This window comes from Molossus molossus, unplaced genomic scaffold (assembly GCF_014108415.1).
Source record: "Molossus molossus isolate mMolMol1 unplaced genomic scaffold, mMolMol1.p scaffold_m16_p_16, whole genome shotgun sequence".
NCBI lineage: Eukaryota > Metazoa > Chordata > Mammalia > Chiroptera > Molossidae > Molossus > Molossus molossus.
In genome coordinates, this window is record NW_023425351.1 from 51,747,662 (window position 1) to 51,769,108 (window position 21,447).

The following is a 21,447-nucleotide window of genomic DNA, read 5'->3' on the forward strand; positions in this document are numbered from 1 at the left end:
TGAGAAAAATATAAAAATTCATGTGTTTAAGGCCAAATAGTGTATTATTACCATAGACAGGCAAACCCAGACAACTGTGGGAATTACTCAGTGTGGTTAAGAGCAAACAGGGCACTCGGCCGTGTGGCTCAGTGGCTGAGCAATGGCCCATGCACCAAGTGATCACCGGTTCAATTCCCGGTCAGGGCACATGCCCAGGTTGTGGGCCAAATCCCCAGTGAAGGCCATGCAGGAGGCAGCCAATCGATGTTTCTATCTCTCTCTCCCTCTCCCTTCTTCTCTCCCTAAAATCAATAAAGAAGAAGAAGAAAAAAAGCAAACAGGGAGTTGACTGCCTGGATTTGAATTCCTATTTACCCCTTGCTGGCCACAGGCTTAGGCAAGCTACTTAACTTTCCTCTCTCAGTTTCTTATTCTGTATAGTGAAAAAGTAATAGTTACCAACTTATAAAAGGTTGTAAGGATTAAATGTGTAAGTGCCTAATAAGTGTTAGCTGCTAAAATTATCATTTGGGTACAATGAGGCAGGAGATTAGAAGAAGAACTCGAATCCATACATCTATAATGGGTACAATAATTCAGGTTACTTTCATTATAAACCTAATGTAATGACCAAATGAAAGGATTGGTACATAAAAATATATTAAAAAGTTCAAAATTATCTGCAATCAGAAGTCCTTATATTTTAAGTTCAGGTTTGTGTCTGGCCTTATTTTGAGTCTGGGATTTGCTGTCACAGAAGCTGGGGGGTTTATTATGATAATGCAAAAAATACAGTACTAGTCAGTAACCTGCAGGCCTCCAATAACCTCAGGTTCTATCAGCCTTAAAGCACCTAATCACCTGCGGAAAAGCAAAGACAGATGTGCTCTCTCCAGCCTGACCCTGCCTCTTCTCAGCTTCTTATTCAACCTCACTTATGCTGTTAGACATTCTTTTCATCCTGATTACTCTGTGGGGCCTCTATTGTGGCCATGTTGAATTTCTATAGTATGAAACTTACTACAAAGTTATGTTTTGTATTTGAATTAATTGAATTTCAGATGGGGGAGTCCCCATTATCTGTTTGTATGTTTTGTTCTCCCTTAATACCTATCACTCACAAATACACCACATATGTTCTGATTATCATTTTATGATCAGTCTCCCCCACAAGAGCAGAAATCTTTGTGTTTTTTTTTTTCCCATTGATGTGTTCTAGTACCTAAAGCAAAGACTGCAACGTAATAAGCATTCAATAGATATTTGTTGAACAAATAAGTGATGGATAATAAGTGATCAAGAGAAAAAAATATAAGGTGGCTTTGAATTGGTGGGAGGAAAGCATTTTGAAACAATTTATTAAACATAACTTGTTCTTTTCTAATAAAATATTTATACAGAGTGTATATTGGAGGAATGCCCTGTGAGCTTCTTATACCACAATCTGATAATTTGTAAGTAATTCAAATAATTTTCTTTGGAAAAATAAATGGTAGATATAAACATACTAAGTTTAAAGAGTAATTTCTAGCAATACTGCATAGAGGAATGCTTTATAAAACAGTATAAATTATAATGTTTTATAGTAAATTAGCAAGAATTTATATACTTAGATATTACCTGATATGCACTGTTGTCTCCAGTACTGTATGATATGAACTATTGTTTAGATAATTATGAGAAAGATGTTTTGAGAAATATTTTTATCCAATAATTGTTTCATTTGGTAGTATTTTAAACTTTAAGAAGTGTCAATAGGGATAGTCAAATTAATTATAAAATATTTAATTGTTCAGTGAAGTTTTCTTCAAATATATTCTATTCAAATATCTTCAACCACAGCTAGAAAATATTTTAATTTCACAGAATTTGTTTTTTGTAGCAACAGTTTTTATCTAGATACCTATTTAGAGATTCTTAAGATGTTTTTAAGGGAAGCACAATATTTTAAAAAGTAGTGTCAATGTAAGCTTTGAAATTAACATACATATTTTATTAGGTATGGTTTAAAACTAGACCATCCAAGTGGAGACATGGGTTCTATGATTTGTAAGACGACCGGAACTTACGTTGGTAAATGCTGATCTTCATATCTCAGAAATGACTGCCTCTGTTTCCTTGCTTTGTATTTTCCCGCAACGCCAACCGTTTATTAAATACTAGCATTTCCTCTTTTCCTTGGCTTCTTTTCAGTTTCATGTAAACATATATGAATTACCTTTTCCCTAAGGCTTACATTTCAGGTAAGCTTCTTCAGATTTCTTTTTTTTAAATTCTGTTATCCGGGAGATACCATGACAAATTCAGCTATTTCACTCTGTCCTTCCCCCTTGCTCTGTGTACTCCATGCACATGTACCCTTTCATCCTCGAGTGAGTTTCACTCCCTTCTGTCTCAGGGCCTTTGCATTCTCAAAGTTCACACTCCTTTTCCTTGATAACGTTATCACAATTTGTGGTTCTCTGGTTGTGTCATTGCTCTTGACTGACAGTATCCTCCACTAGACAGCATGCTCTGTTAGGAGAAGAGCAAACTGTGCTCACCCTCCATCTCTCAACCCTTGACAGAGTGTCTGACCCAACTAAATAGCTGGTGAATGTATGGAAGAAAGCCGGGGTCCAGATGGCTTCACATATGTTCTTTCATTACTCTTCATTTATCATTATATTTGTCCAGTTTTTCTAGCTTTAACCTTGAAATAGCATATCTATATATATATATATATATATGTATATATATATATATATGTTAAAATAGTAGATAAATCTTTCACCTTTTACTAAAATGGTAGATACTTCAGTTGTCATTTCTTTGAGGATTAATATATGGTTGTATAATTACAGTTTTAATTTTAAATTTCTTTGCTTTTAAATCTCCTTTATAATATATAGTTATTGTTCTCCTATGATTGAGAATTTAATGATTATGTATTTTAATTAATTCCAGGTCATCACAATGTCAGCTTCATCTTGGATAGTGATTATGGAAGGTAGGTCATTTTATAAATAATAGTTTTCATAATTGATTCAACTGCATAAATAAAATAAAAGAGTGTATTTACTTTATGCTGTAGATCCAGAGATTAAAAAAAATTAATCACTTTCTTCTCACAAATTAACATTTAGGGGGTCTGTCTATAACTCCCTTTCACTCATAATTCTCTACCATGGCAGGATCACCCTACTCCTGGGTGCGTTTGCAAATGTGTGGATACCGTTGCCGACTGACACAGTAATGGGGGCATGCTAATGGCCTTGTGTGGGCAGGACTAAGATGTGCCAAACCTAAATGAATTGTTCTGCCCAAAATGCCATAACATCTTCCATTGAGAAAATGAGCCAGTTAGTAGAAATCCAAATAAATCACATTATTTGCCCATTGAATATTCATATAGCTGTAGTAGATCAATAACAGGATAAGTCTGTTAATTTCATTGCTGTCTCTGATGAGAGACTCAGTGACTAGAAGACTGAAAAGAATGGCGATATTCAAACAAAGTAGGTGTTATGCCTGGTTAATGCTCACAGACTGCAAGAGAAGGAGGACATTTGTTCCCTGCATGCATGGAATTGCAGGTGAGTTGGTGAGACCAAATCCATTATCACAGTGGTTAGAGATCACTTAGTTCAAGACATCTCAGGGTGATAGGTTTGTAACATAGTGATGCCTGGGCTGGACACTTTGTTATAGACCAATATAGCCTGGCTGGTGTGGTTCAGTGGTTGGGCATTGACCCATGCACCAAGAGGTCATTGGTTAGATTCCTGGTCAGGGCACATGCCCAGATTGTGGGCCTAATCCCCAGTGGGGGGCATGCAGGAGGCAGCCCATTGATGTTCTCTCTCATCAATGTTTCTATCTCTCTCCCCCTCTCCCTTCCTCTCTCTCTAAAAAAATATCAGTAAAGAAAAAATTTTATTATAGACCAGTGTAGATTGAACCAAAACCATGAGGAATGTTATAATTCAAGGACAAACTAGATAGGGAAATGGTACTAAGATTTACCTTTGTGACAAATGACTTTAAGCCCCATGAGTTAACTGTCGTTTTCTTCAAGGACACAACATATTTACATATAATTTGATAAGACAGATCAATAGGATTTTATTGAAAATATTAGGAAACCATGTTGGAAGCCACAGTTATTGAGTTTTAAATGATTTCTTGAACTATATAATGTTCCTTTATGCTCTCAATATCATCTTCAGGTGAGAAGAGTGAATTCTTAGCTCTGAGTCTATGTGAAAGGTATTAATTGCCAAATCCATCATATGTCTATCAAAGAAATAATTGTCCAGAAATAGAAAGTTAGAGTGATTAAGATTAAATATGATTGACAAGTATACATAAATCAGTATGTTGCATTAACATACTCCCATATTTTCAATTTAAAAAAGCCAGCAAATTATCACATAATATAGGGAAATACTGCATAAAAATTTTTAAAGCAAATTGCTGTCCTCTAATATTGCCTCAAAATTGATGAAATTGTGTTTCTATTTAAAACAATCTTAGGAATTTAAGATAACTGTTAAAAATATGACATTTACTACATAAAAGCCTACTTTTAAGATTATATGTCATTTTTAAAATGTGAAACCATTTTATAAATTACAAAATACATATTTTACAATTTGCAGGTGCATCTCTGAATATCAAATGAACCAAAGAACGACCATGGTGGCCCCCATTCTGTATTTCTTTTAATAGTCAACCTTCTTTCCTCTATTACGCAAGTTCAAACAACAGCTGTTTCAAACTGATAAGGTTCAGATGAAGCTGCCTTAATTGAGAAATGCCTGGTCATTATCAGTGAATTAGTGAAAATCACCTCAGTGTCATACCAAATAAATTACATTCCAATTTTATATCCAGGAGGCAATTTTCCCACCAACTTAAGGAGCAGAGTTAATTTTTCTGATGCAGGATATGACCACAGGCAATATGTTGAAATTAACATTATTTTAGATCTTTAGGAAATCAAATGAAAAGCTTATAACATGGAAATATAAAATCCAGTACGAACTTCTTAGATAACCAATTTAGTATAAAATATTTCCAGGGACTCTTTAGTTTTCAAATGCACATTGTAATGTGTTTCAAGGGAGTTAAAACTATTGGTCTCAAACCCAAGATTTGTGTTATCCTATTAGATTTTAATTCATTGCGTTCTAGTGAATTATGTTGAATGGGTGAGAGACTTAACATTTTGATTTCGTCACTTTTTAAATTACAAATTTCAATGAAGTAATTCAGGAACAACTTTGGATTTCTAAGATCAGATTCTTTTCCTTCCCACACCTTCATGCTTAACTCTGGTGGATTGTTATTAACTTGCTGTCAGCTCTTTGGACTCTCATTCAAATTAGTAGGTCAGGAGTCAGGGTTCTGGGCTCAACCTACCAGAGTTCAAATTCCATTTCTGCCACTTACTCTCTTTGTGATCTAGTGTAAGATAACTAAATTCTCTGAGTTTTACCTAGTTTGTGGGGTTGATGTAAGGATTAAATAGCATAATAAATTAATTTTTTTAAAAAAATATCATCTGCTTAAATCACTTAGCATGATACCTAATAAGTGTTTCGTAATATTAGTTATTGTGACATTAAGTGGGTTATAAGAGAAGAAAGAGTGTGTATGTATGGGGGGGTGGGGGTGGGCAGCAGAAGAGCCTTACCTTTATAAACGGTAATCTTCCCTTTCTTTAGGATAATATAAATTTTTACATTATTGGGTTATTACTTACATATAATAAAATGCACGTATGTTTAGTGTGCAGTGCAGAAAGCCCTGACAAGTGGATATTTGTGTAGTATTTGTATACTTCTGTAGCTATGTAACCAAAAGCTAAATCAAGACACAGAACATAACCTTCCCAAAAAGTTCTATCCAGCTCCTTTGCAAATTATAACATGATTTATATCACTAATAAATGAATGACATGTTCTTAAAATAAAGCTTATATTTAAAATAAGAGTTTTTAAACTTTTTCTTAAAACAGGAGTTTCCCACAAAAAATGGCATACTTTGTTTCTTCTCTGAATAAAATTGCAATGTTTCAAACATATGCAGGTATGTGACCTTTCACTGTGTGTGTGTGTGTGTGTGTGTGTGTGTGTGTGTGTGTGAAGAGAGATGTATATACTTCATTTCACTAAATCAAAGACAATACTGATGTAAGGTGTACCATATCATTTTATGTACTTCAAAGGAAAACTGCCTCAGATGGAGAGTCTAATAGGAAGCCCTGTCATTAAACTAGGACCCTCAAGACTACATTCCTAGTGTAAGGGTGACTGGAAAATAAAGCCATCGCACTACAAAAGAGACAGAAGTGAAACTTGCATGTCTCAACTTTGGCTGCTGGTTGAAGGAGGGAAAAAATATTCTGCTGTCAGTTTGAACTGCAAGCCAGATACATGTTCTCAGTGTGGCGTGAAAGAATCCTCAAGCAGATTATATTTTATTTTAATTTACCCAGGTCTCAGATTGGTGGTACTCTTAGGAGAGTGTCAGAAGCAAACACAAGTCTTCTTGAAAGAAGTATACTTCACTCCAGCTCAGGAGTGATGGAATTGGCATATTCAGATTTCACAGATGTTCACATGTGAAAAAATTGTGTCCTGGAATCAATCAACTATGCTACACCTGGGCTTTTTCTGGAAATTTATTTAATATGAAGTTCATGTGAAACTACATAAACTTTAATTGAACTAAATAGAATAAATCTTAATAGTAATCTAACATATGTCATGCACCGGGGCTCTTTTACCAATATAGCTAAAAATTTTATATATAAAGCCACAAGAATTCCAATCATAGTTAATGTATTACTATATGAGAAAACATATAAATATCAGGTGTTGGCCCATAAAAATAAAGAATTCATTCTTCAAGAGCATAGGGGAGATGAGGCTGTTCTCCTCCCTCCCTGTGCTTTCTTTTGGAACCAAATATCTATACTCAACCCAGGTTTTCCTTACTCCCTGGATCCTCCCATTACCAGTGTCTCCTTAACATCAGTCTCCACTAAAGCCTGGTCCCCAGGAGATGTAGGTCTCTATGAAAGCCGTATTTATTGTCCTCTGCAGGATTTCATCAGAATCTAAATAACGAAACACCTAATTCATTTATTTGGTAATGTAAAACCTACCCTGTACCAGGTGCTGTAGCTAGGAAATTTAGAAACAATTTTAAAAGCAAGCATTTGTGTTTAAATGCAATATTTATGACATTTTAGTTCATGCACTTTCCCTCCCTCTCCCCAGAGGTTACTACGATTTCACCTTCACAAGGAAGCGTTCAAGGTGGCACCACGCTAACTATAAGTGGACGGTTCTTTGATCAGACAGACTTCCCAGTCAGAGTTCTAGTTGGAGGTATTTTTTCATCATTTTTAATATATGACTTTATTTTTAAAAATTCTGCTTTTAATACTTTGTAAAAAGAATAATAGTCCTTTCTCAGTTAATGTCTTAAATTTAAAGCGGGTATTTTGACGTAGGCATTTGGTTCTGGGTCTTGGTTTTTTTCCCACTGCACCTCTGCAGCGAGGGCCTCTCCTTGCCGCCTTACATGACGAAGACTTGGCCTCTGAGGGCAGTGCCAAAGGGGGCTGTGTGGTGGCATCGTGGCTGCCTTCCATGAATCCCTTGCCACACTTATTGACACACTTTCTCTCTGTTTCATGAATTATTAAATGTCATTCTTCAACTATTGTTAATTCTCAAAGCGTTGGCTAATTATGAGTACATTTAAAGTAGTATTTAGGGATATTCTCCTCATCCCCTTCTCAGATACTGTACCTTGTCTGGACATCAGTAATTACTGAAGATACTAGCCTTGGAAAGAGTATTAATTTTTTAAAACTATGTTTTTATTGATTTATAAAGAGAGGGGAAGGGAGAGAGAGAGAGACAGAACATCAATGAGAGAGAAACAGTGACTTGCCACCTCCTGCATGCCCCCCACTTGGGATCAGGCCCACAACCTGGGCATGTACCCTGACCGGGAATTGAACCGGTGACTTCTTGGTACATGGGTCGATGCTCAACCACTGAGCCACACGAGCCGGGCCCATTTATAAATTATTATTCCTTTTGTTTTCATTTGAAAAACATGAATCAAAACACTTTTTTTTTTTAACCTAAGAGGACTAATAATATGCTTTTGTAAATTCTGAACATCATGGATTTATTCAGCAATTTTTTTCAAGGATTAAAATAGAAAGCTTCACTTTGGACCCAGAAGTGAAACTCTCATTATGACATAATTTTATTAAATTTAAAATTTTGTTTTTCAGAAATTGTAACATTTTCTTACTCAGACTTGTGATATTTTGCCAAGAAAATGTTGCCTTGTGGAAGTATGACAATTAATGAGTGATAAGCTTTCGTGGAGAACATATAAAAGAAATGAAGGCCCCCAGCTGTCCTCTTGCTTGTACAACTTTGGTTTAATTGAAAAAGTGCTTCAGGACAGGCTGGTGTGATTTGCATTCTGAATCTCTGTAGTAATAGCTTTGTACCTTGCTTCTCTATAGGTCAAGCCTGTAATGTTTTGAATGTCACAGAAAATAGTATATGTTGCAAGACATCCCCTAAACCTGATATTCTCAAAACTGTACATCCAGGTGAGTTACCAGAAGAAATGGCCATTTCTACATTTACTTAAAAGACTGTTATTGAAATACATCATTCGGGTGTTAGTCCATTTGGACTGCTGTTACAGAATGCTATATGACTAGATAGCATATAAACAACGAACATTCATTTCGTATAGTTCTGGGGGCTGTGAAGTCCAAGACCATGGTGCTGACAGATGGGGTGTGTGTGACAGATGGTGCTCATAGATGTCTCCTTGTCAGGGCTAAGGAGCTCAGTGGGTCTGTTTTACAAGGGTACTAATTCCATTCACGAGGGCTCTGCCCTCATGACCAAAGTAACTCCTTCAGGCCCCACCTCCTAATACGATTACATTGGGCATTAAGTTGCAGTGTATGAGTTTTGGGGGCACATGGTCAGCCTACAACAATTAGTAGAAAAAATTATTTGAATGCTTTAGAATTTGTAGTTAGAATTATAATAAATTTCTTCCTAGTTTTTCTCTTTACACTTTCTGGATTAGGAAATATTTGTATCAAATAGCTGCATCAAGCCTGCACCAGTGGAGGTAAATCCTATCTAAGTCCCCTGGGCGGCCTACAGAAAACATCCATTTCTATTGAGAGAGTACCATACTGTGTTCATTTCAAATTAAATCATGATCATCGGCTACATGGAAATTTAAATTATGCCTTTCCCTGGTTAAAAAACATGATGCAGCTATAAGAAAGAAAGATCTCTTATCCTTTGAGACAACATGGAGGGACCTCGAGAGTATTATGCTGAGCTAAGTAAGTCAATCGGAGAAAGACAAATACCACATGATCTCACTTATTTGTGGAATATCATGAACAAGGTGGGTGGGCTGATGAACAAAATAGACCCAGAGACATAGAAAGGAGTATGGTTCACACTGACAAACCTCAGTGTAGGAGGGCGGGGAGGATGGATGAGATGAACCAAAGAACTTAGATGCATGTATGCATAACCAGTGGACATGGACAACAATGCTGGGGGGTGAGGGGAGTGGGGTGGGAAGGAGGGTGTCTAGGGGGGGAAAAGGAGAAACATCTGTAACAATAAATTAATAAAAATTGGGGAAAAAAAACAACAAAAACAAATGGCAGAGTTTAATCCTTCCTTATCAAGAATGATTTAGAAGTGACAAAGGAATGAGAGGAACAGAACTCAGAATGCTTTTCAGACTTTCATCCGTGACCCAGTGAACGTGTAGCTGATGCCCTTGACATCTGCAGTAATTCCACTGAGATTCTGCACATGAGCTTCAGTGGGCTATGTATCTTTTCTTGTGTGTACAGTGAAATCAGTTTATAATCACATCAGGGATTGGTATTTGAAGCCAAATAAATTCTGTTTACCAAACTCTTAAACAGCCTGGTTTTGAATGATATTAGAAAAATGACCAGTTTAAGGAAAGAATTTTGATATTTATAATTGATGACTTCCAAGACAGTGGTATACATCAGGGAATGAAGTGCTCAAGCTTTTCTCTGAACAAACTTACTGAAGAGGAATATTTTCCACATGATTTTCCACATCTAGACACTCCACACAAGCTCAAGGCTGCCAGAAGAAGTCAGGAGCTTGACTGTTTATTTTAAGGAAGAGATAAAACATTTGGTTGCCCCTTTTTTGTTGAGAAGAAACAATCTTAGGGTTTGTGTCAAGTGCAGATACACCTTAATGAGAGTATTCTCTCTCTGGTTCTGTCCAAAAAGGAGGTGAAATCCCTTACCAGAAGTATGTTAAAAAAAGAAAAAAAACTGCTGACAAATCTTAAAGCCAACAGTATCTGTTCTTTGATTGGTGATAAGCCATTAATTAAGTTTTGTTACAGAGAATAATTAAGGCAAAGATTTTGTGGTCAAATGGTCTGCACCTTGAAGTTTTTAGACAACTATATAAAGCAACATCAGTCATATCACAGGTAATATTATATTGTTATCTTTAGCGAAGCACTTTTAAGTGCAAAGTGTTTTATATATTATATATATATATATTATATCTAATCCCCATAGCATCCAGGCGAATAGTAGTATTACTTATATTTTATATAGGTGGAGCCTGAGATGCAGAGAAGTGAAGTAATAATAAATTGTAAACTTGTAGACTGTCTTTTTTTTTTTTATCCTCACCTGAGGACATTTTTCCATTTTTTGTTCAGGTAGAGTGAGAGGGGGAGAGAGGAAGAGAGAGAGAAACATCGATGTGAAAGGGACACATCGAGCGGCTGCCACCCACACAACCAACCAGGGCCGGGGACAAACTGCAACCGAGGTGCATGCCCTTAGCGGGAACTGAACCCGGGTCTCTCGGGACCGCAGGCCGACGCTCTAACCGCTGAGCCAAACAGGCCAGGGCGTAGACAGTCTTAATAGCACTCTGTCCTCTGGATACAGGTACGTGTAATAATTTTTTTTAAATTGAGTTTTTAGAGAGGGAAGAAGGGAGAGGGAGAGAGAGGAACATCAATGTGAAAGTTAAACATTGATCAGCTGCCTCCCGCACGCCCTCTAGCGGGGATTGAGCCCATGAGCCCACAACCCAAGTATATGCCCTGGACCAGGAATTGAACTGGCAACCGTTCAATACACAGGATCATTCCCAACCAACTGAGCCACACCAGCTAGGGCTGTAGTAATTTTTAAATTACACACATACTCTAAAAATATGAATCGAAATAGAACATCTATAACCACCACCCAAATAGAAGGCCATTGAGATACCATATCAAAATTCTGATGAAAGGCTGCTTTTATTTTATGTTCAGGTGGGAGAGGCCTAAAACTTGAGGTGTGGAATAATAGTCGGCCAGTGCATCTTGAAGAGATACTTGAATACAACGAAAAGACGCCAGGCTACATGGGCGCCAGTTGGGTAGATTCAGCGTCCTACATTTGGCCCATGGAGCAAGACACTTTTGTAGCACGTTTCAGTGGGTTTTTGGTGGCTCCGGAGTCTGATGTTTATAGATTCTACATCAAAGGTGATGATCGTTATGCAATTTATTTCAGCCAGACTGGACTTCCAGAACATAAGGTAGGGGAGAAGAAGATAATCTTTGATATTATTAAAACAATATGATAATAATTATATATATAATGTATATAATTTATTCTATGACCAAACCAATCAATATATTAAATAATTTTTTAGACACATTTTTTCATGTGGTTGGATTCTTGGCTATATTAACATGTGTGATATGAACAATAAAGTTGTCATAGAGAATCCATCACCTAAAATAAAATCTCTCCCATATCTAAATTTTCTCTTCCATGGGAAAAACTTGTTTCCTTTACAATTGAGATTTGTTTTTATTTTGAAGGACTTATAAGTACACTAGAGGAAATTTGGAAAAGGATAAAAATATTTTACTGTGCTTTTAGTCAAGAAATAAAAGTCTGTCATTTCCTTATATCTCTATTTTGTTCTTTACATAAAAGAGATCACGCATCCAATTTCATAGTCTCTTTTTGTCACATATTAACATGTCGACATGTTGTTAAATAATTTATATAACACCATTTTAATGACCAAATAGTATGCTATTGCATGGGTTGACTAAGCTTAGATCAATCCATACTGGTTAAGTTTCTTTCTTTTTATTTATTTTTTATGACCACAAAGAATACCTTATCAAACATCTGTGTTTATTAAATTATTCTGTATCTTAAATTATTTCCTTAAGACATTTTCATATGTGAAAATAGTTTCAGATGTGAAACTATTAGATCAAATCAAAAGAACATTCTATGACTCCATATATATGGAAAGTTACCTCTCAAACTGGACGCACGAGTTTGAATCGCTGCCTGTGATATATGCATTCTGACTTGACCGTAGCTTGTCAGTGTGCTTCCTGCAAACACGGCACAGTCGTTCCTAATGGGAACCCACGGTCTTCTCCTAGTACCCGGACCCACCTAGTGAGCTTTGGCATCTGCCAGACATACTTTCAATGATCTCATTTGAATTAAGTCCCTTGAAGTTCTCTGCAGAGCAAAATAATATTTTATTGAACAATCAGAACTGTCCTCCTGCTGCGTGTTTTCTCTTGCAGTTCTAATTGTGGAAAAGCCGTGGTCTGTGGGGCACACTTGGGTAGTGGGGCTGATGTTGGTTAGGGTGGAAGGAATGAAATGAGCTTTGATAATTTTTTAAAATTCCCTTTAATCATGGATAACTTATCTTAGAAGAAAAATATGAAGTAGCTTCACATTTTTTTCTATTCATTCAAGTCCTAAGACTAACAGAAATAATAAATACTAAGTGCTGAAAAGATTTGTTAATATTTCTTCTCTGCCTCTCCTCTTCCCTCTTCCTTTCCCTCTCTTCATCGCCCCTTTTCTCTCCCTCTGCTTTTGGGATAAGATGAGGATTGCATATCATTCTTCCAGTGCCAACAGTTATTTTTCCAGTCCTACACAAAGATCTGATGACATTCATCTTCAGAAAGGAAAAGAGTAAGGTTTCTTTCTTTAAATTATTGTGTGATATTTAAAAAATTATGTTTATGTCTAAATATATTTTTAATTTATTATTGGTAGAAGTAATATTAATTTATTGGCTTAATTTATAATTGGTTTGTCTCTGTAATTCTAATAAATTTTATTTTTATATTCTAAGAACACTGTCATTCAGCTAATCAAATTCAACATCTAAATAATCCCTGTTGCTGAAATTATAACTTTGTCATATATACTTAATCCCATTTTTACTTTTTTGTTAAGACCTTTCAGTCAATCCAGCTATTTAATTTCATTGCTTCTCCAGAAACCTGACCTCTTGAATATTGCTAGAGAAAAATCACAAATCATATTGACTGGTGCCACAGTTAATACATATTTATTATTTATTTATTCACTCATTTCCTACAGACCCTGGGCCAGGTATTAGAAATGTAATACAAAAGATATTAAAATACACCCTCTGGCCTGCCCTGGCCAGTTTGGCTTAGCGGTTAGAGCATGGCCTGCGGACCAGAGAGTCCAGGGTTCTGTTCCCACTAAGGGCACATAACTTTGGTTGCAGTTTGTCCCTGGCCCCGGTTGGGGTTGTGTGGGTGGGAACCACTTGATGTGTCTCTCTCACATTGATGTTTCTCTCTCTCTCTTCCTCCTTCTCTCCCTCAAGCTCTGTCTGAAGATAAATGCAAAAATGTCCTCCGGTGAGGATAAAAAATAAATTAATTAATTAAAAAAAATAAAATACACTCTCTGTCCTTAAGAACTACATCATTTAGTGCTGAAATGTCAAGCACAGAGAGATGAAAGGTACCATTCAAATAGCAGATAATGCCATTCAACAAAATCATTCAAAATTCCTAGGAAACAGGGAGGTAAAAGACACGATATAGTTAAAATAGCTAAATTACATGAAGAACATCAAGAGATTCACTGAGATCATTGTCCATTTATCATTGTATCTGTTAGGATTAGCTGTATAAGAAACCACTCCTCAACCTTGAGTAGCTTAAAGCAACCCAATTTTGTGATTGGCTAGTCAGTTCTTTTGGTGCTGACTGCTTTAGTTGGTAACTGATGGTAGAGGGTGGCCTCACTTACATATCCGGAGCCTCGGTTGACATGGTTGGAGTTAGTTATCTGGGATTATCCCGCTCCACATGGTCTCTAGCCTTCCAGGAGGCTAGACCAGACTTGTCACATTGATGAATGTGTTCCCAGCAGAAAAGAGGGCAATTCATAATGCACGTGCACCTTTAAAGACTCTGATTGTGTCATATTTGCTAGTTTAGCCAAAGCAAATGGCCAAACCTAGATTCAAGGGTGAAAAAAAAACTAGATTTCACTTCTTGATGGGAGTAGTTGTGCTTTGTTTTGTTTTTTAATTCTACCATATCACCCTTCTAGATGTTGATGAGATTTTGCTCATAAGTAGCACCATGAAGATCTGACGGAGTTGGACAGAGGGTTGGGATCCACAGTACCTGGAGCCTTTACACAGTGCTCTCACTGAAGTCTTGGCCATAGTGACATGCAGAAAGCATTCCATTCTTTTTCTCCTCCTCCTCTTTCTGCCTTCACTTCTTTATGTGCTTAAACATTCTCTTTTTTCACTGAGATCACTGAGCCAATTTGGAGTAAATGGAGTGCCTCATTAATCCCTTCTGCTGTTCAGTGTCAATTCACCTTCAGGCTTTGCCTTGGCCTTGGCAAATGAGCTTAATTTACCTGCTTGGTAGGAACAGAGTTTGCATGAAAGCATCTCTTAATACATCTGTTGCCTGGTACCTGTGCTCCCGCATGCTAGCTTGGAACTTCTGCTCTTAGAATGATGGCTGCGGATTCCGGAACCGAGGCCACTCTTGCTGCTTTATCGCACCGTGGTCTCGGAGGCCTTTCCAAAGGGAGCTCTTATCTCCAGTGCATTCCGTTCTACGCAGCTGATGTAGCCCCACTCCTAAGTGCATGTCTCTTTGGCCACCTTGTTTTACTTTGATCCTGCCGCAGTTACTAATTTTTAACTAATCTTTCAATTTTTAAAACTCTCTTGGTCTCTACTGTTCATATGAACAGAGAATAATAATATATATATTTCTATACGATTTTGTGACGATTCACTATAATAACATCCGTAAAGTATTCAGATTAGTGTCTAGCACATGGAACGTGCCTAATAAATATTTTTAAGCTGCTAGGTAAAGATACAGAATTTAATGGTTCTTCTTTGAGTCCTGCTCCTTAGTGTTGCCTACCTCCATTTGGTAGTGTTGGCAAATAGGTTCTCAGGGCAGCCAAGAGCCTGATGCAAACAATCCTCCAGTATCAGTTCTATAAGGGCAATGACCCGGAGCCCTGCCAGTCTAGACAGATGAGAGGTGGTAAATGCCCCTCATTCAGTCTCCCATTAGCTGTGGGTACATATTCTCCATGTGCAAGAGTCCTTGTTGAATGATGGAATTCCCAGCAGTCCTCTCCAAAGATGGGAGCAATGGAGCCCTAATGGAGATTCAGGTAGGGAAGCAGTAGCTTTGCACTCACCTGTAATAACTGGTCAGCGAACACCTTACCCTGGATAGGCAGCTGGATGGTGGGCAGGAAGCCTCAGCAATCAAGAATTCCAAATAGAAAGTGTGAATCCCATCCAGCTTGTAAAGGTTTCCTGAGGCAATCTTTTATTTCCCAAGTTACAAGTGGAGCCAGTATTTAAGGAACATGAGAGTCGGAACTTTCATCCTGGACATGTGCAGCCATTTAGATACAAAATATATATGTCTGCCTGTGCATGCCATTTTCTTACACACATTAAATATTTAACCCCTGCATGTCCTCTGTGCTTTATGCCAAGGCGTTTGTATTATAGGCAATGATGTAATTTTGTTTTAACCTCCTTGAGGATAGGAGATGGTATCTTTTTCAATAAATATTTATTAACAAAACTGAATGAATTAGTTATGAATGGCAGCAACTCTTTACTTATGCAGATATCTTACATAATTCATTTTATTTTAGCAAACTAGTCGGAAGCTTTTGATATTTTAATATTTAAAACCAGGGATACCATAATGTAAATCAATTAATAGGCAGGTGTTTTATATAGTATTGAAATATATTCATTGAAAAATGTATTCACAGCAAGTGCTCTGAAGAGAAAATGTTATATTTATTAGTTACCCTGTTTTCCAGATATTACATGGAAATCTTGCTGCAGGAGTATACACTGAGTGCTTCTGTTGATGTGGGACTGTACCAGTATAGAAATGTCTATACTGAGCAGCAAACAGAAGATGCAGTCAATGAAGAACAAGTCATTCAATCGCAGTCAACAGTTGTCCAGGAAGTTCAGGTTTGTTACGACTATAGCCCCACTATCTAGAAAGAAAATATTAAAGATAGGAGCTCTATTTTGTTACTTATTTTACTAGGTAAGATACTGTTTGGGGGGAAAGTAGTCATGGAAAATCACTGAATGTGGCTTGGAGTATCTGTTTTATAAACTGAAGAGGCTGTTACTTGATAAAACTTAAATTTTAGCCCTGGCCAGATTAGATCAGTGGTTAGAGTGTCAGCCCTCAGACCAAAGGGTCGAGGGTTCAATTCTCAGTCAAGGTTGCAGCTTCCATCCTCTGACCATGTGGGAGGCAACCAATCAGTGTGTCTTTCTCACATCAATGTCTGTCTGTCTGTCTGTCTGTCTCTCTCTTTTTCTCTCTCTCTCTCCCTCCCTCCCTCCCTCCCTCCCTACCTACCTACCTTCCACTCTTTCTAAAAATCAATGGAAAAATATCCTCAGGTGAGGCTTAACAAAAAAATAAAATAAAATATTTTATTATTTGCAATAAAATAGAGCAACAAAGAGGCTTGCATAGCTGAATTATGATGTTTTTAATTTGTTTTGTATAGTAAAGATATTTTTTAAATTGGGAAATAGGTTATAACATTGGAAAACTGGGAAACAACTATTGCAACTAAAGAAGTTCAGAGGGTCATGATAACCAGCCCATGCATAGAAGTCAATTCATGTTCCCTTTACCAATATAGATTAATTTACAACATGGAAAAAACAGGTAAGTGACAAATAACAGGGTAGATTTTATTTCTCTTTGTTTATACATGTAATTATAGAGAGGTATTTGCTGCAGTCAGATTCAGTTTTAACAGTATGCTAGATTAAAAAAAGCAGAAAAATATAAAGAAAAGCCTTCAGACTGGGATAGAAAAGGGCATCAATAAAATCATAAAAATATAGTACATACTATCATTTTCTTCTGTAAGGATCATGACAAATGTATATCTAAATACTCAAAAGGATTTTAGATATCTGTGACTCACAGGTGTAAGTTAATAGGAACTAAATTCATCATTGCAGAGAAGTAAAACATTGCTGTCATTTCTCAAATTAAGTGATAGTCTCATGAGGCACTAATTATCTGTTAATAAAAATATTGTAGTTCTATATTTCATCATAAATCCTGAAAAAATTAATTTTGCTCTTTCGGTTAATAGTTTCAATCAGTAAATATTGATGAATACTTACTGTTTGCCAAATACAGTGCTTATTAAAACAATAAACTATGATCCCTATCCTCAAGAGGCCACAATCCAATTAAGTGGTCAATATTATTGAAATTGAATCAATTTCAGAACAGTTTCATTAAGTGATGATGTATAGTGCAGACTATGAGTGCTTTAAAGATTCAACTATAAGACATCATTGTTGGTAGTGCAGAAAGATTTCAACTCTTCTCCTTTTTTCCCCCCTGAATTCATCCAAGTCTTGCTACCTGCTGATGCTTCTGACTTCATACTGCAGTCAGCCTTAAATGACCTCTGGTCTTTAAAACCGGATACAGTTCAAGTAACAAGAACACAAAATCCCCACAGTTTTGTTTACACGATAACCTTTGTATCAACTAGAGGTAAGCATGTACTTCATTTTGCACATATCTAAAGTTTTTTCTAGGAAACAAATTTGTATCCTGCACAACTCCACTGAAAAAGGCTGAAAAAGGCAAAAGCGCCATGAAATAACAGAGGGGAAAATTGGATCCGCAGCCTTGATCAGTTTTAGAAACAATAGAAATTAAGTGGTTAATTTTTTCTATTGTAATCTAAATCCCCATTGTATTTCAAAGAATGTACAATTCCAATGCATGAGAAATACTATGTATACTACAAACATACTATCAGTATAATAGCCATTTATAAATTAGCAAAAATCAGTGAAGGTATTAATTCTAGAAATGAAATTTAAGTAAATCAGTATTGCTTAGGAGACAGTAGTCTGGCCGGGTCTTGCAAGATGAAAGAATCCTGTGGTCAGATCCACGTGGGAAACAGTTTACCACGGCTTCTCCTTGAAGGTTGACAGAGCTTATTGGAATATTAAAATCCCCAAGGAATCCTGCAGTGAAAAACAAACACAAACAAACAAACGACCAGTTCACCTGTATTTAATGCAACATTTTTCAAAACTATTTGACCTCTCTACATTTTTGTTTCAAGTAATAGCTGTTAACTTATTAATGTTCTATATTTTGAAGTCTTATAGCCAATTCTAGCAACCAATTTGGGTTTAGGATATAGCTCATGAAATAGGTCCCTGAATATTTGTGTGTTTACTTTTCTTTGGGCAAGTATTATTTCCCAATTCACATAAGTAAAATGTTCCTTCAGTGTATGTCCTATCTTATGAAATTGTCCATTTGGTTGTTGGGTGGAGATTGAAGAATTTTGTTTAACATGAATTGAAGTTCTAAAATGTCACCAAAAGTTAGATTGTCAGAACACTACATACATAACACTATGATTATCTTTGTTCTCCCAGGAACATATTTATAGATCAGAGAGACATTTTACGGCTTCAGAAGAGACATTAAGAAATATGGTACTAAAATCATAACTGGGCAAACTCTGGGGCATTTCCTAACAGAGAGAGTCAGTGAGATTCACTAGTAAAGCATCCTCCAAAAGAAAACAGACATTTGAGGACAAAGCCTTAATTCCCTCAAAGTAAGATCGCATGAGCAGACTTCACAGGCCGGGGACTCTTCCTGGAATCCAGCTTTGTACCTTATTCATGCCTAAAAAAAATAGCAATATTCCTGCCTAGCCCTTTACACTAAAATAGTGGTACTGGCACAAAACTTAAAGAATTTGGGGGATATATTACTGCCATTCATCTTTACCTCAAGGTCCCAATACTTCCTTCTGTTTATCTTATAATACTTCCTAAGCCATAGTAACAGAATCTTAAATGAACAGAACTTTATCTGCTACTTTCCTATTTCTGCTGTGGATAAATCTGCTCAAATTTAAGGATCTGCATCTTCCCTATTCATTTTTATTTTGTGTTAATGGAACTCCAAATAAAACAAATTTTGTTAAATTTGAGTACCGCTATGGATGGTATTGACATATTTTTAATTAACTTTTAAAAATTCCGTTTGGCACTTCATTGCAGGAGACTTTGATCTGCTTGATTTCGAAGTATTTGGCGGATATAATGTCACACTGGATATTACAGAACAAACAAAAGGAAAACCCAGTTTGGACACATTCACACTGAATTGGGATGGGATCACTTCGAAGCCTCTTAGCCCACGGTCATCAGAAACTGAAGTATGCTCTGTACTAATTTTTTAAACAGAAAACTGTTCAAGCATCACCTTTCTATATATAAGAAAAACACTTTAAGTAGGAATACACTCTCCTACTTGGCATGATGGGTTGGAGCCAACCAATAGAAGCAGAGAAGGGAGGAAAACTCACAAAGACAGGGAACAAAAGGGAATTTCTTAGATCAGCACCAACAGGAACCGATGTATCTCCATATGGGCAGCTGTTTGTAAAGAATGTTTATCACGAGTTACTGAATTTTGACAACTACCTGTACAATGAGTTTAAATTTATTTGATGATTAAAGATCACCTGTTATCCCAAGTCCTTAGTTCTAAACATCATTTAAAGCTGTCCTTTGCCAAAGAAACAGATGTGAAAATTATAAGAGACCTCGTGAATATGTACCAGTTCCCATACACTCGAAATTATTTATTATTTTTAAAAATAGAATTACAGGTTTTCAATATCTGAATCTCTTCTTTTGAAAAACAGGATGCATTGGAGTGTATAGTTTTTTCCCAGTTAATTTTGAGTTAATTTGGAAAACTATTCATTTGTAGTCTACTTATTTAGGTGTTAATTTATTTAGGTTTGCTTCATTGTTCTCTTTAAAAAACTATTAAGCAAATATGTCTACCTTAGTAATAACCAAGTAAGCTCATATTAGTCAATTTGATATTGCTATTTTCATGCTAAATTAAAACTCTTGAAAAAATTATAGGACAGTAAAATAATCACGTATTATTTAGGAAATGATCTCTTAATTATGGCTAAAATGTGGGGATTATCATATTAATATGTTTTAACTAATTAGTAGAACTAGTAGTAGAATTCCTAATATTCTGACTTCATGAAATAGAAGTTACCAAAGTTCATATTGTTAATTCAGTTTCAGGCAGCAGTGGAAGAAATGGTTAGCGCTCAGTGTCCACCGCAAGTTGCAAATTTTGAAGAAGGATTTGTTGTGAAATACTTCAGAGATTATGAAATGGATTTTAACCTGGTACGGAATGTTTAATAAACTGTGAAACTGACCAGATAAGAAATCATATAAATGTTTGGAATGTTGTAATTTCTTTTATCAACTAGCATTCATTTCTTATCATTCAAAGTCAAACTGCAAATATAATTTTTGGTAAGGCCTGTTCTAACATATCTTTGCCTTATAAAATAATTCACCATGAAAGCAGTATTTCCACTACACATGAATTTTCTTGAATAATAAAAAGTAAGCAAATGTAAAGTTTTTTGTTTGTTTTCTTCACTTGGAGTATATCCCTTTTCCTCATTGGCTTCAGAAGATAGAACTTATAGTAGGGCATTACATTGTAAAATCACTTCCCTTGCTTTTTGATATCACTCTCTGATCAATTAGTACAATGCCTAGTGATTATTTATTTCTTGGTGAGATATAAAGATTTTTCATTGATATATAGTAAAGAAAATTTAAAATACACTACTTTCCTAGTTCCTAGTTTGAAGACTTGAGGAAGCCAGATAGTCACCATTTCCAAGCAAATATCATCCAAATAAGAAATATGCTAGTTATTCAATACCCTAGATATAAATATGAGTCTTTAAAATATATATCATGTGATGCCTCTATGAAGAGATTTACTAGTGGGAGCGGAAGGGGGGAAGGTCTACTTAATGGGCTATATTTTAAACGTAATTTAACAAATCTACCCTCAGTGTAATACTTGCAGCCATGGGAATTGTGCAGGTAATTTACATCACTTCTTTCCTTCTTCACCCGT

General features: G+C 36.1%; 1 protein-coding gene across 4 annotated transcripts in view; it reads left to right on the forward strand.

Annotated features, from left to right (window-relative positions):
- The window catches only part of PKHD1L1 (PKHD1 like 1), a 140,467-nt gene that overhangs the window by 19,124 nt on the left and 99,896 nt on the right, over positions 1-21,447 (forward strand). For 2 of the 4 annotated variants that reach the window (XM_036264470.1, XM_036264472.1), the window contains exons 7-19: positions 1,383-1,436; positions 1,982-2,055; positions 2,929-2,971; positions 5,984-6,054; positions 7,251-7,361; positions 8,525-8,614; positions 11,377-11,645; positions 12,981-13,072; positions 16,256-16,415; positions 17,001-17,136; positions 17,845-17,988; positions 19,533-19,690; positions 20,580-20,693. In XM_036264470.1, coding sequence (XP_036120363.1) covers positions 1,383-1,436; positions 1,982-2,055; positions 2,929-2,971; positions 5,984-6,054; positions 7,251-7,361; positions 8,525-8,614; positions 11,377-11,645; positions 12,981-13,072; positions 16,256-16,415; positions 17,001-17,136; positions 17,845-17,988; positions 19,533-19,690; positions 20,580-20,693 — 1,516 coding nt within the window. Of the gene's footprint in view, positions 1-1,382; positions 1,437-1,981; positions 2,056-2,928; positions 2,972-5,983; positions 6,055-7,250; positions 7,362-8,524; positions 8,615-11,376; positions 11,646-12,974; positions 13,073-16,255; positions 16,416-17,000; positions 17,137-17,844; positions 17,989-19,532; positions 19,691-20,579; positions 20,694-21,447 lie in introns of those variants that run through there. The other 2 variants (XM_036264471.1, XM_036264474.1) reach the window with 2 other exon arrangements.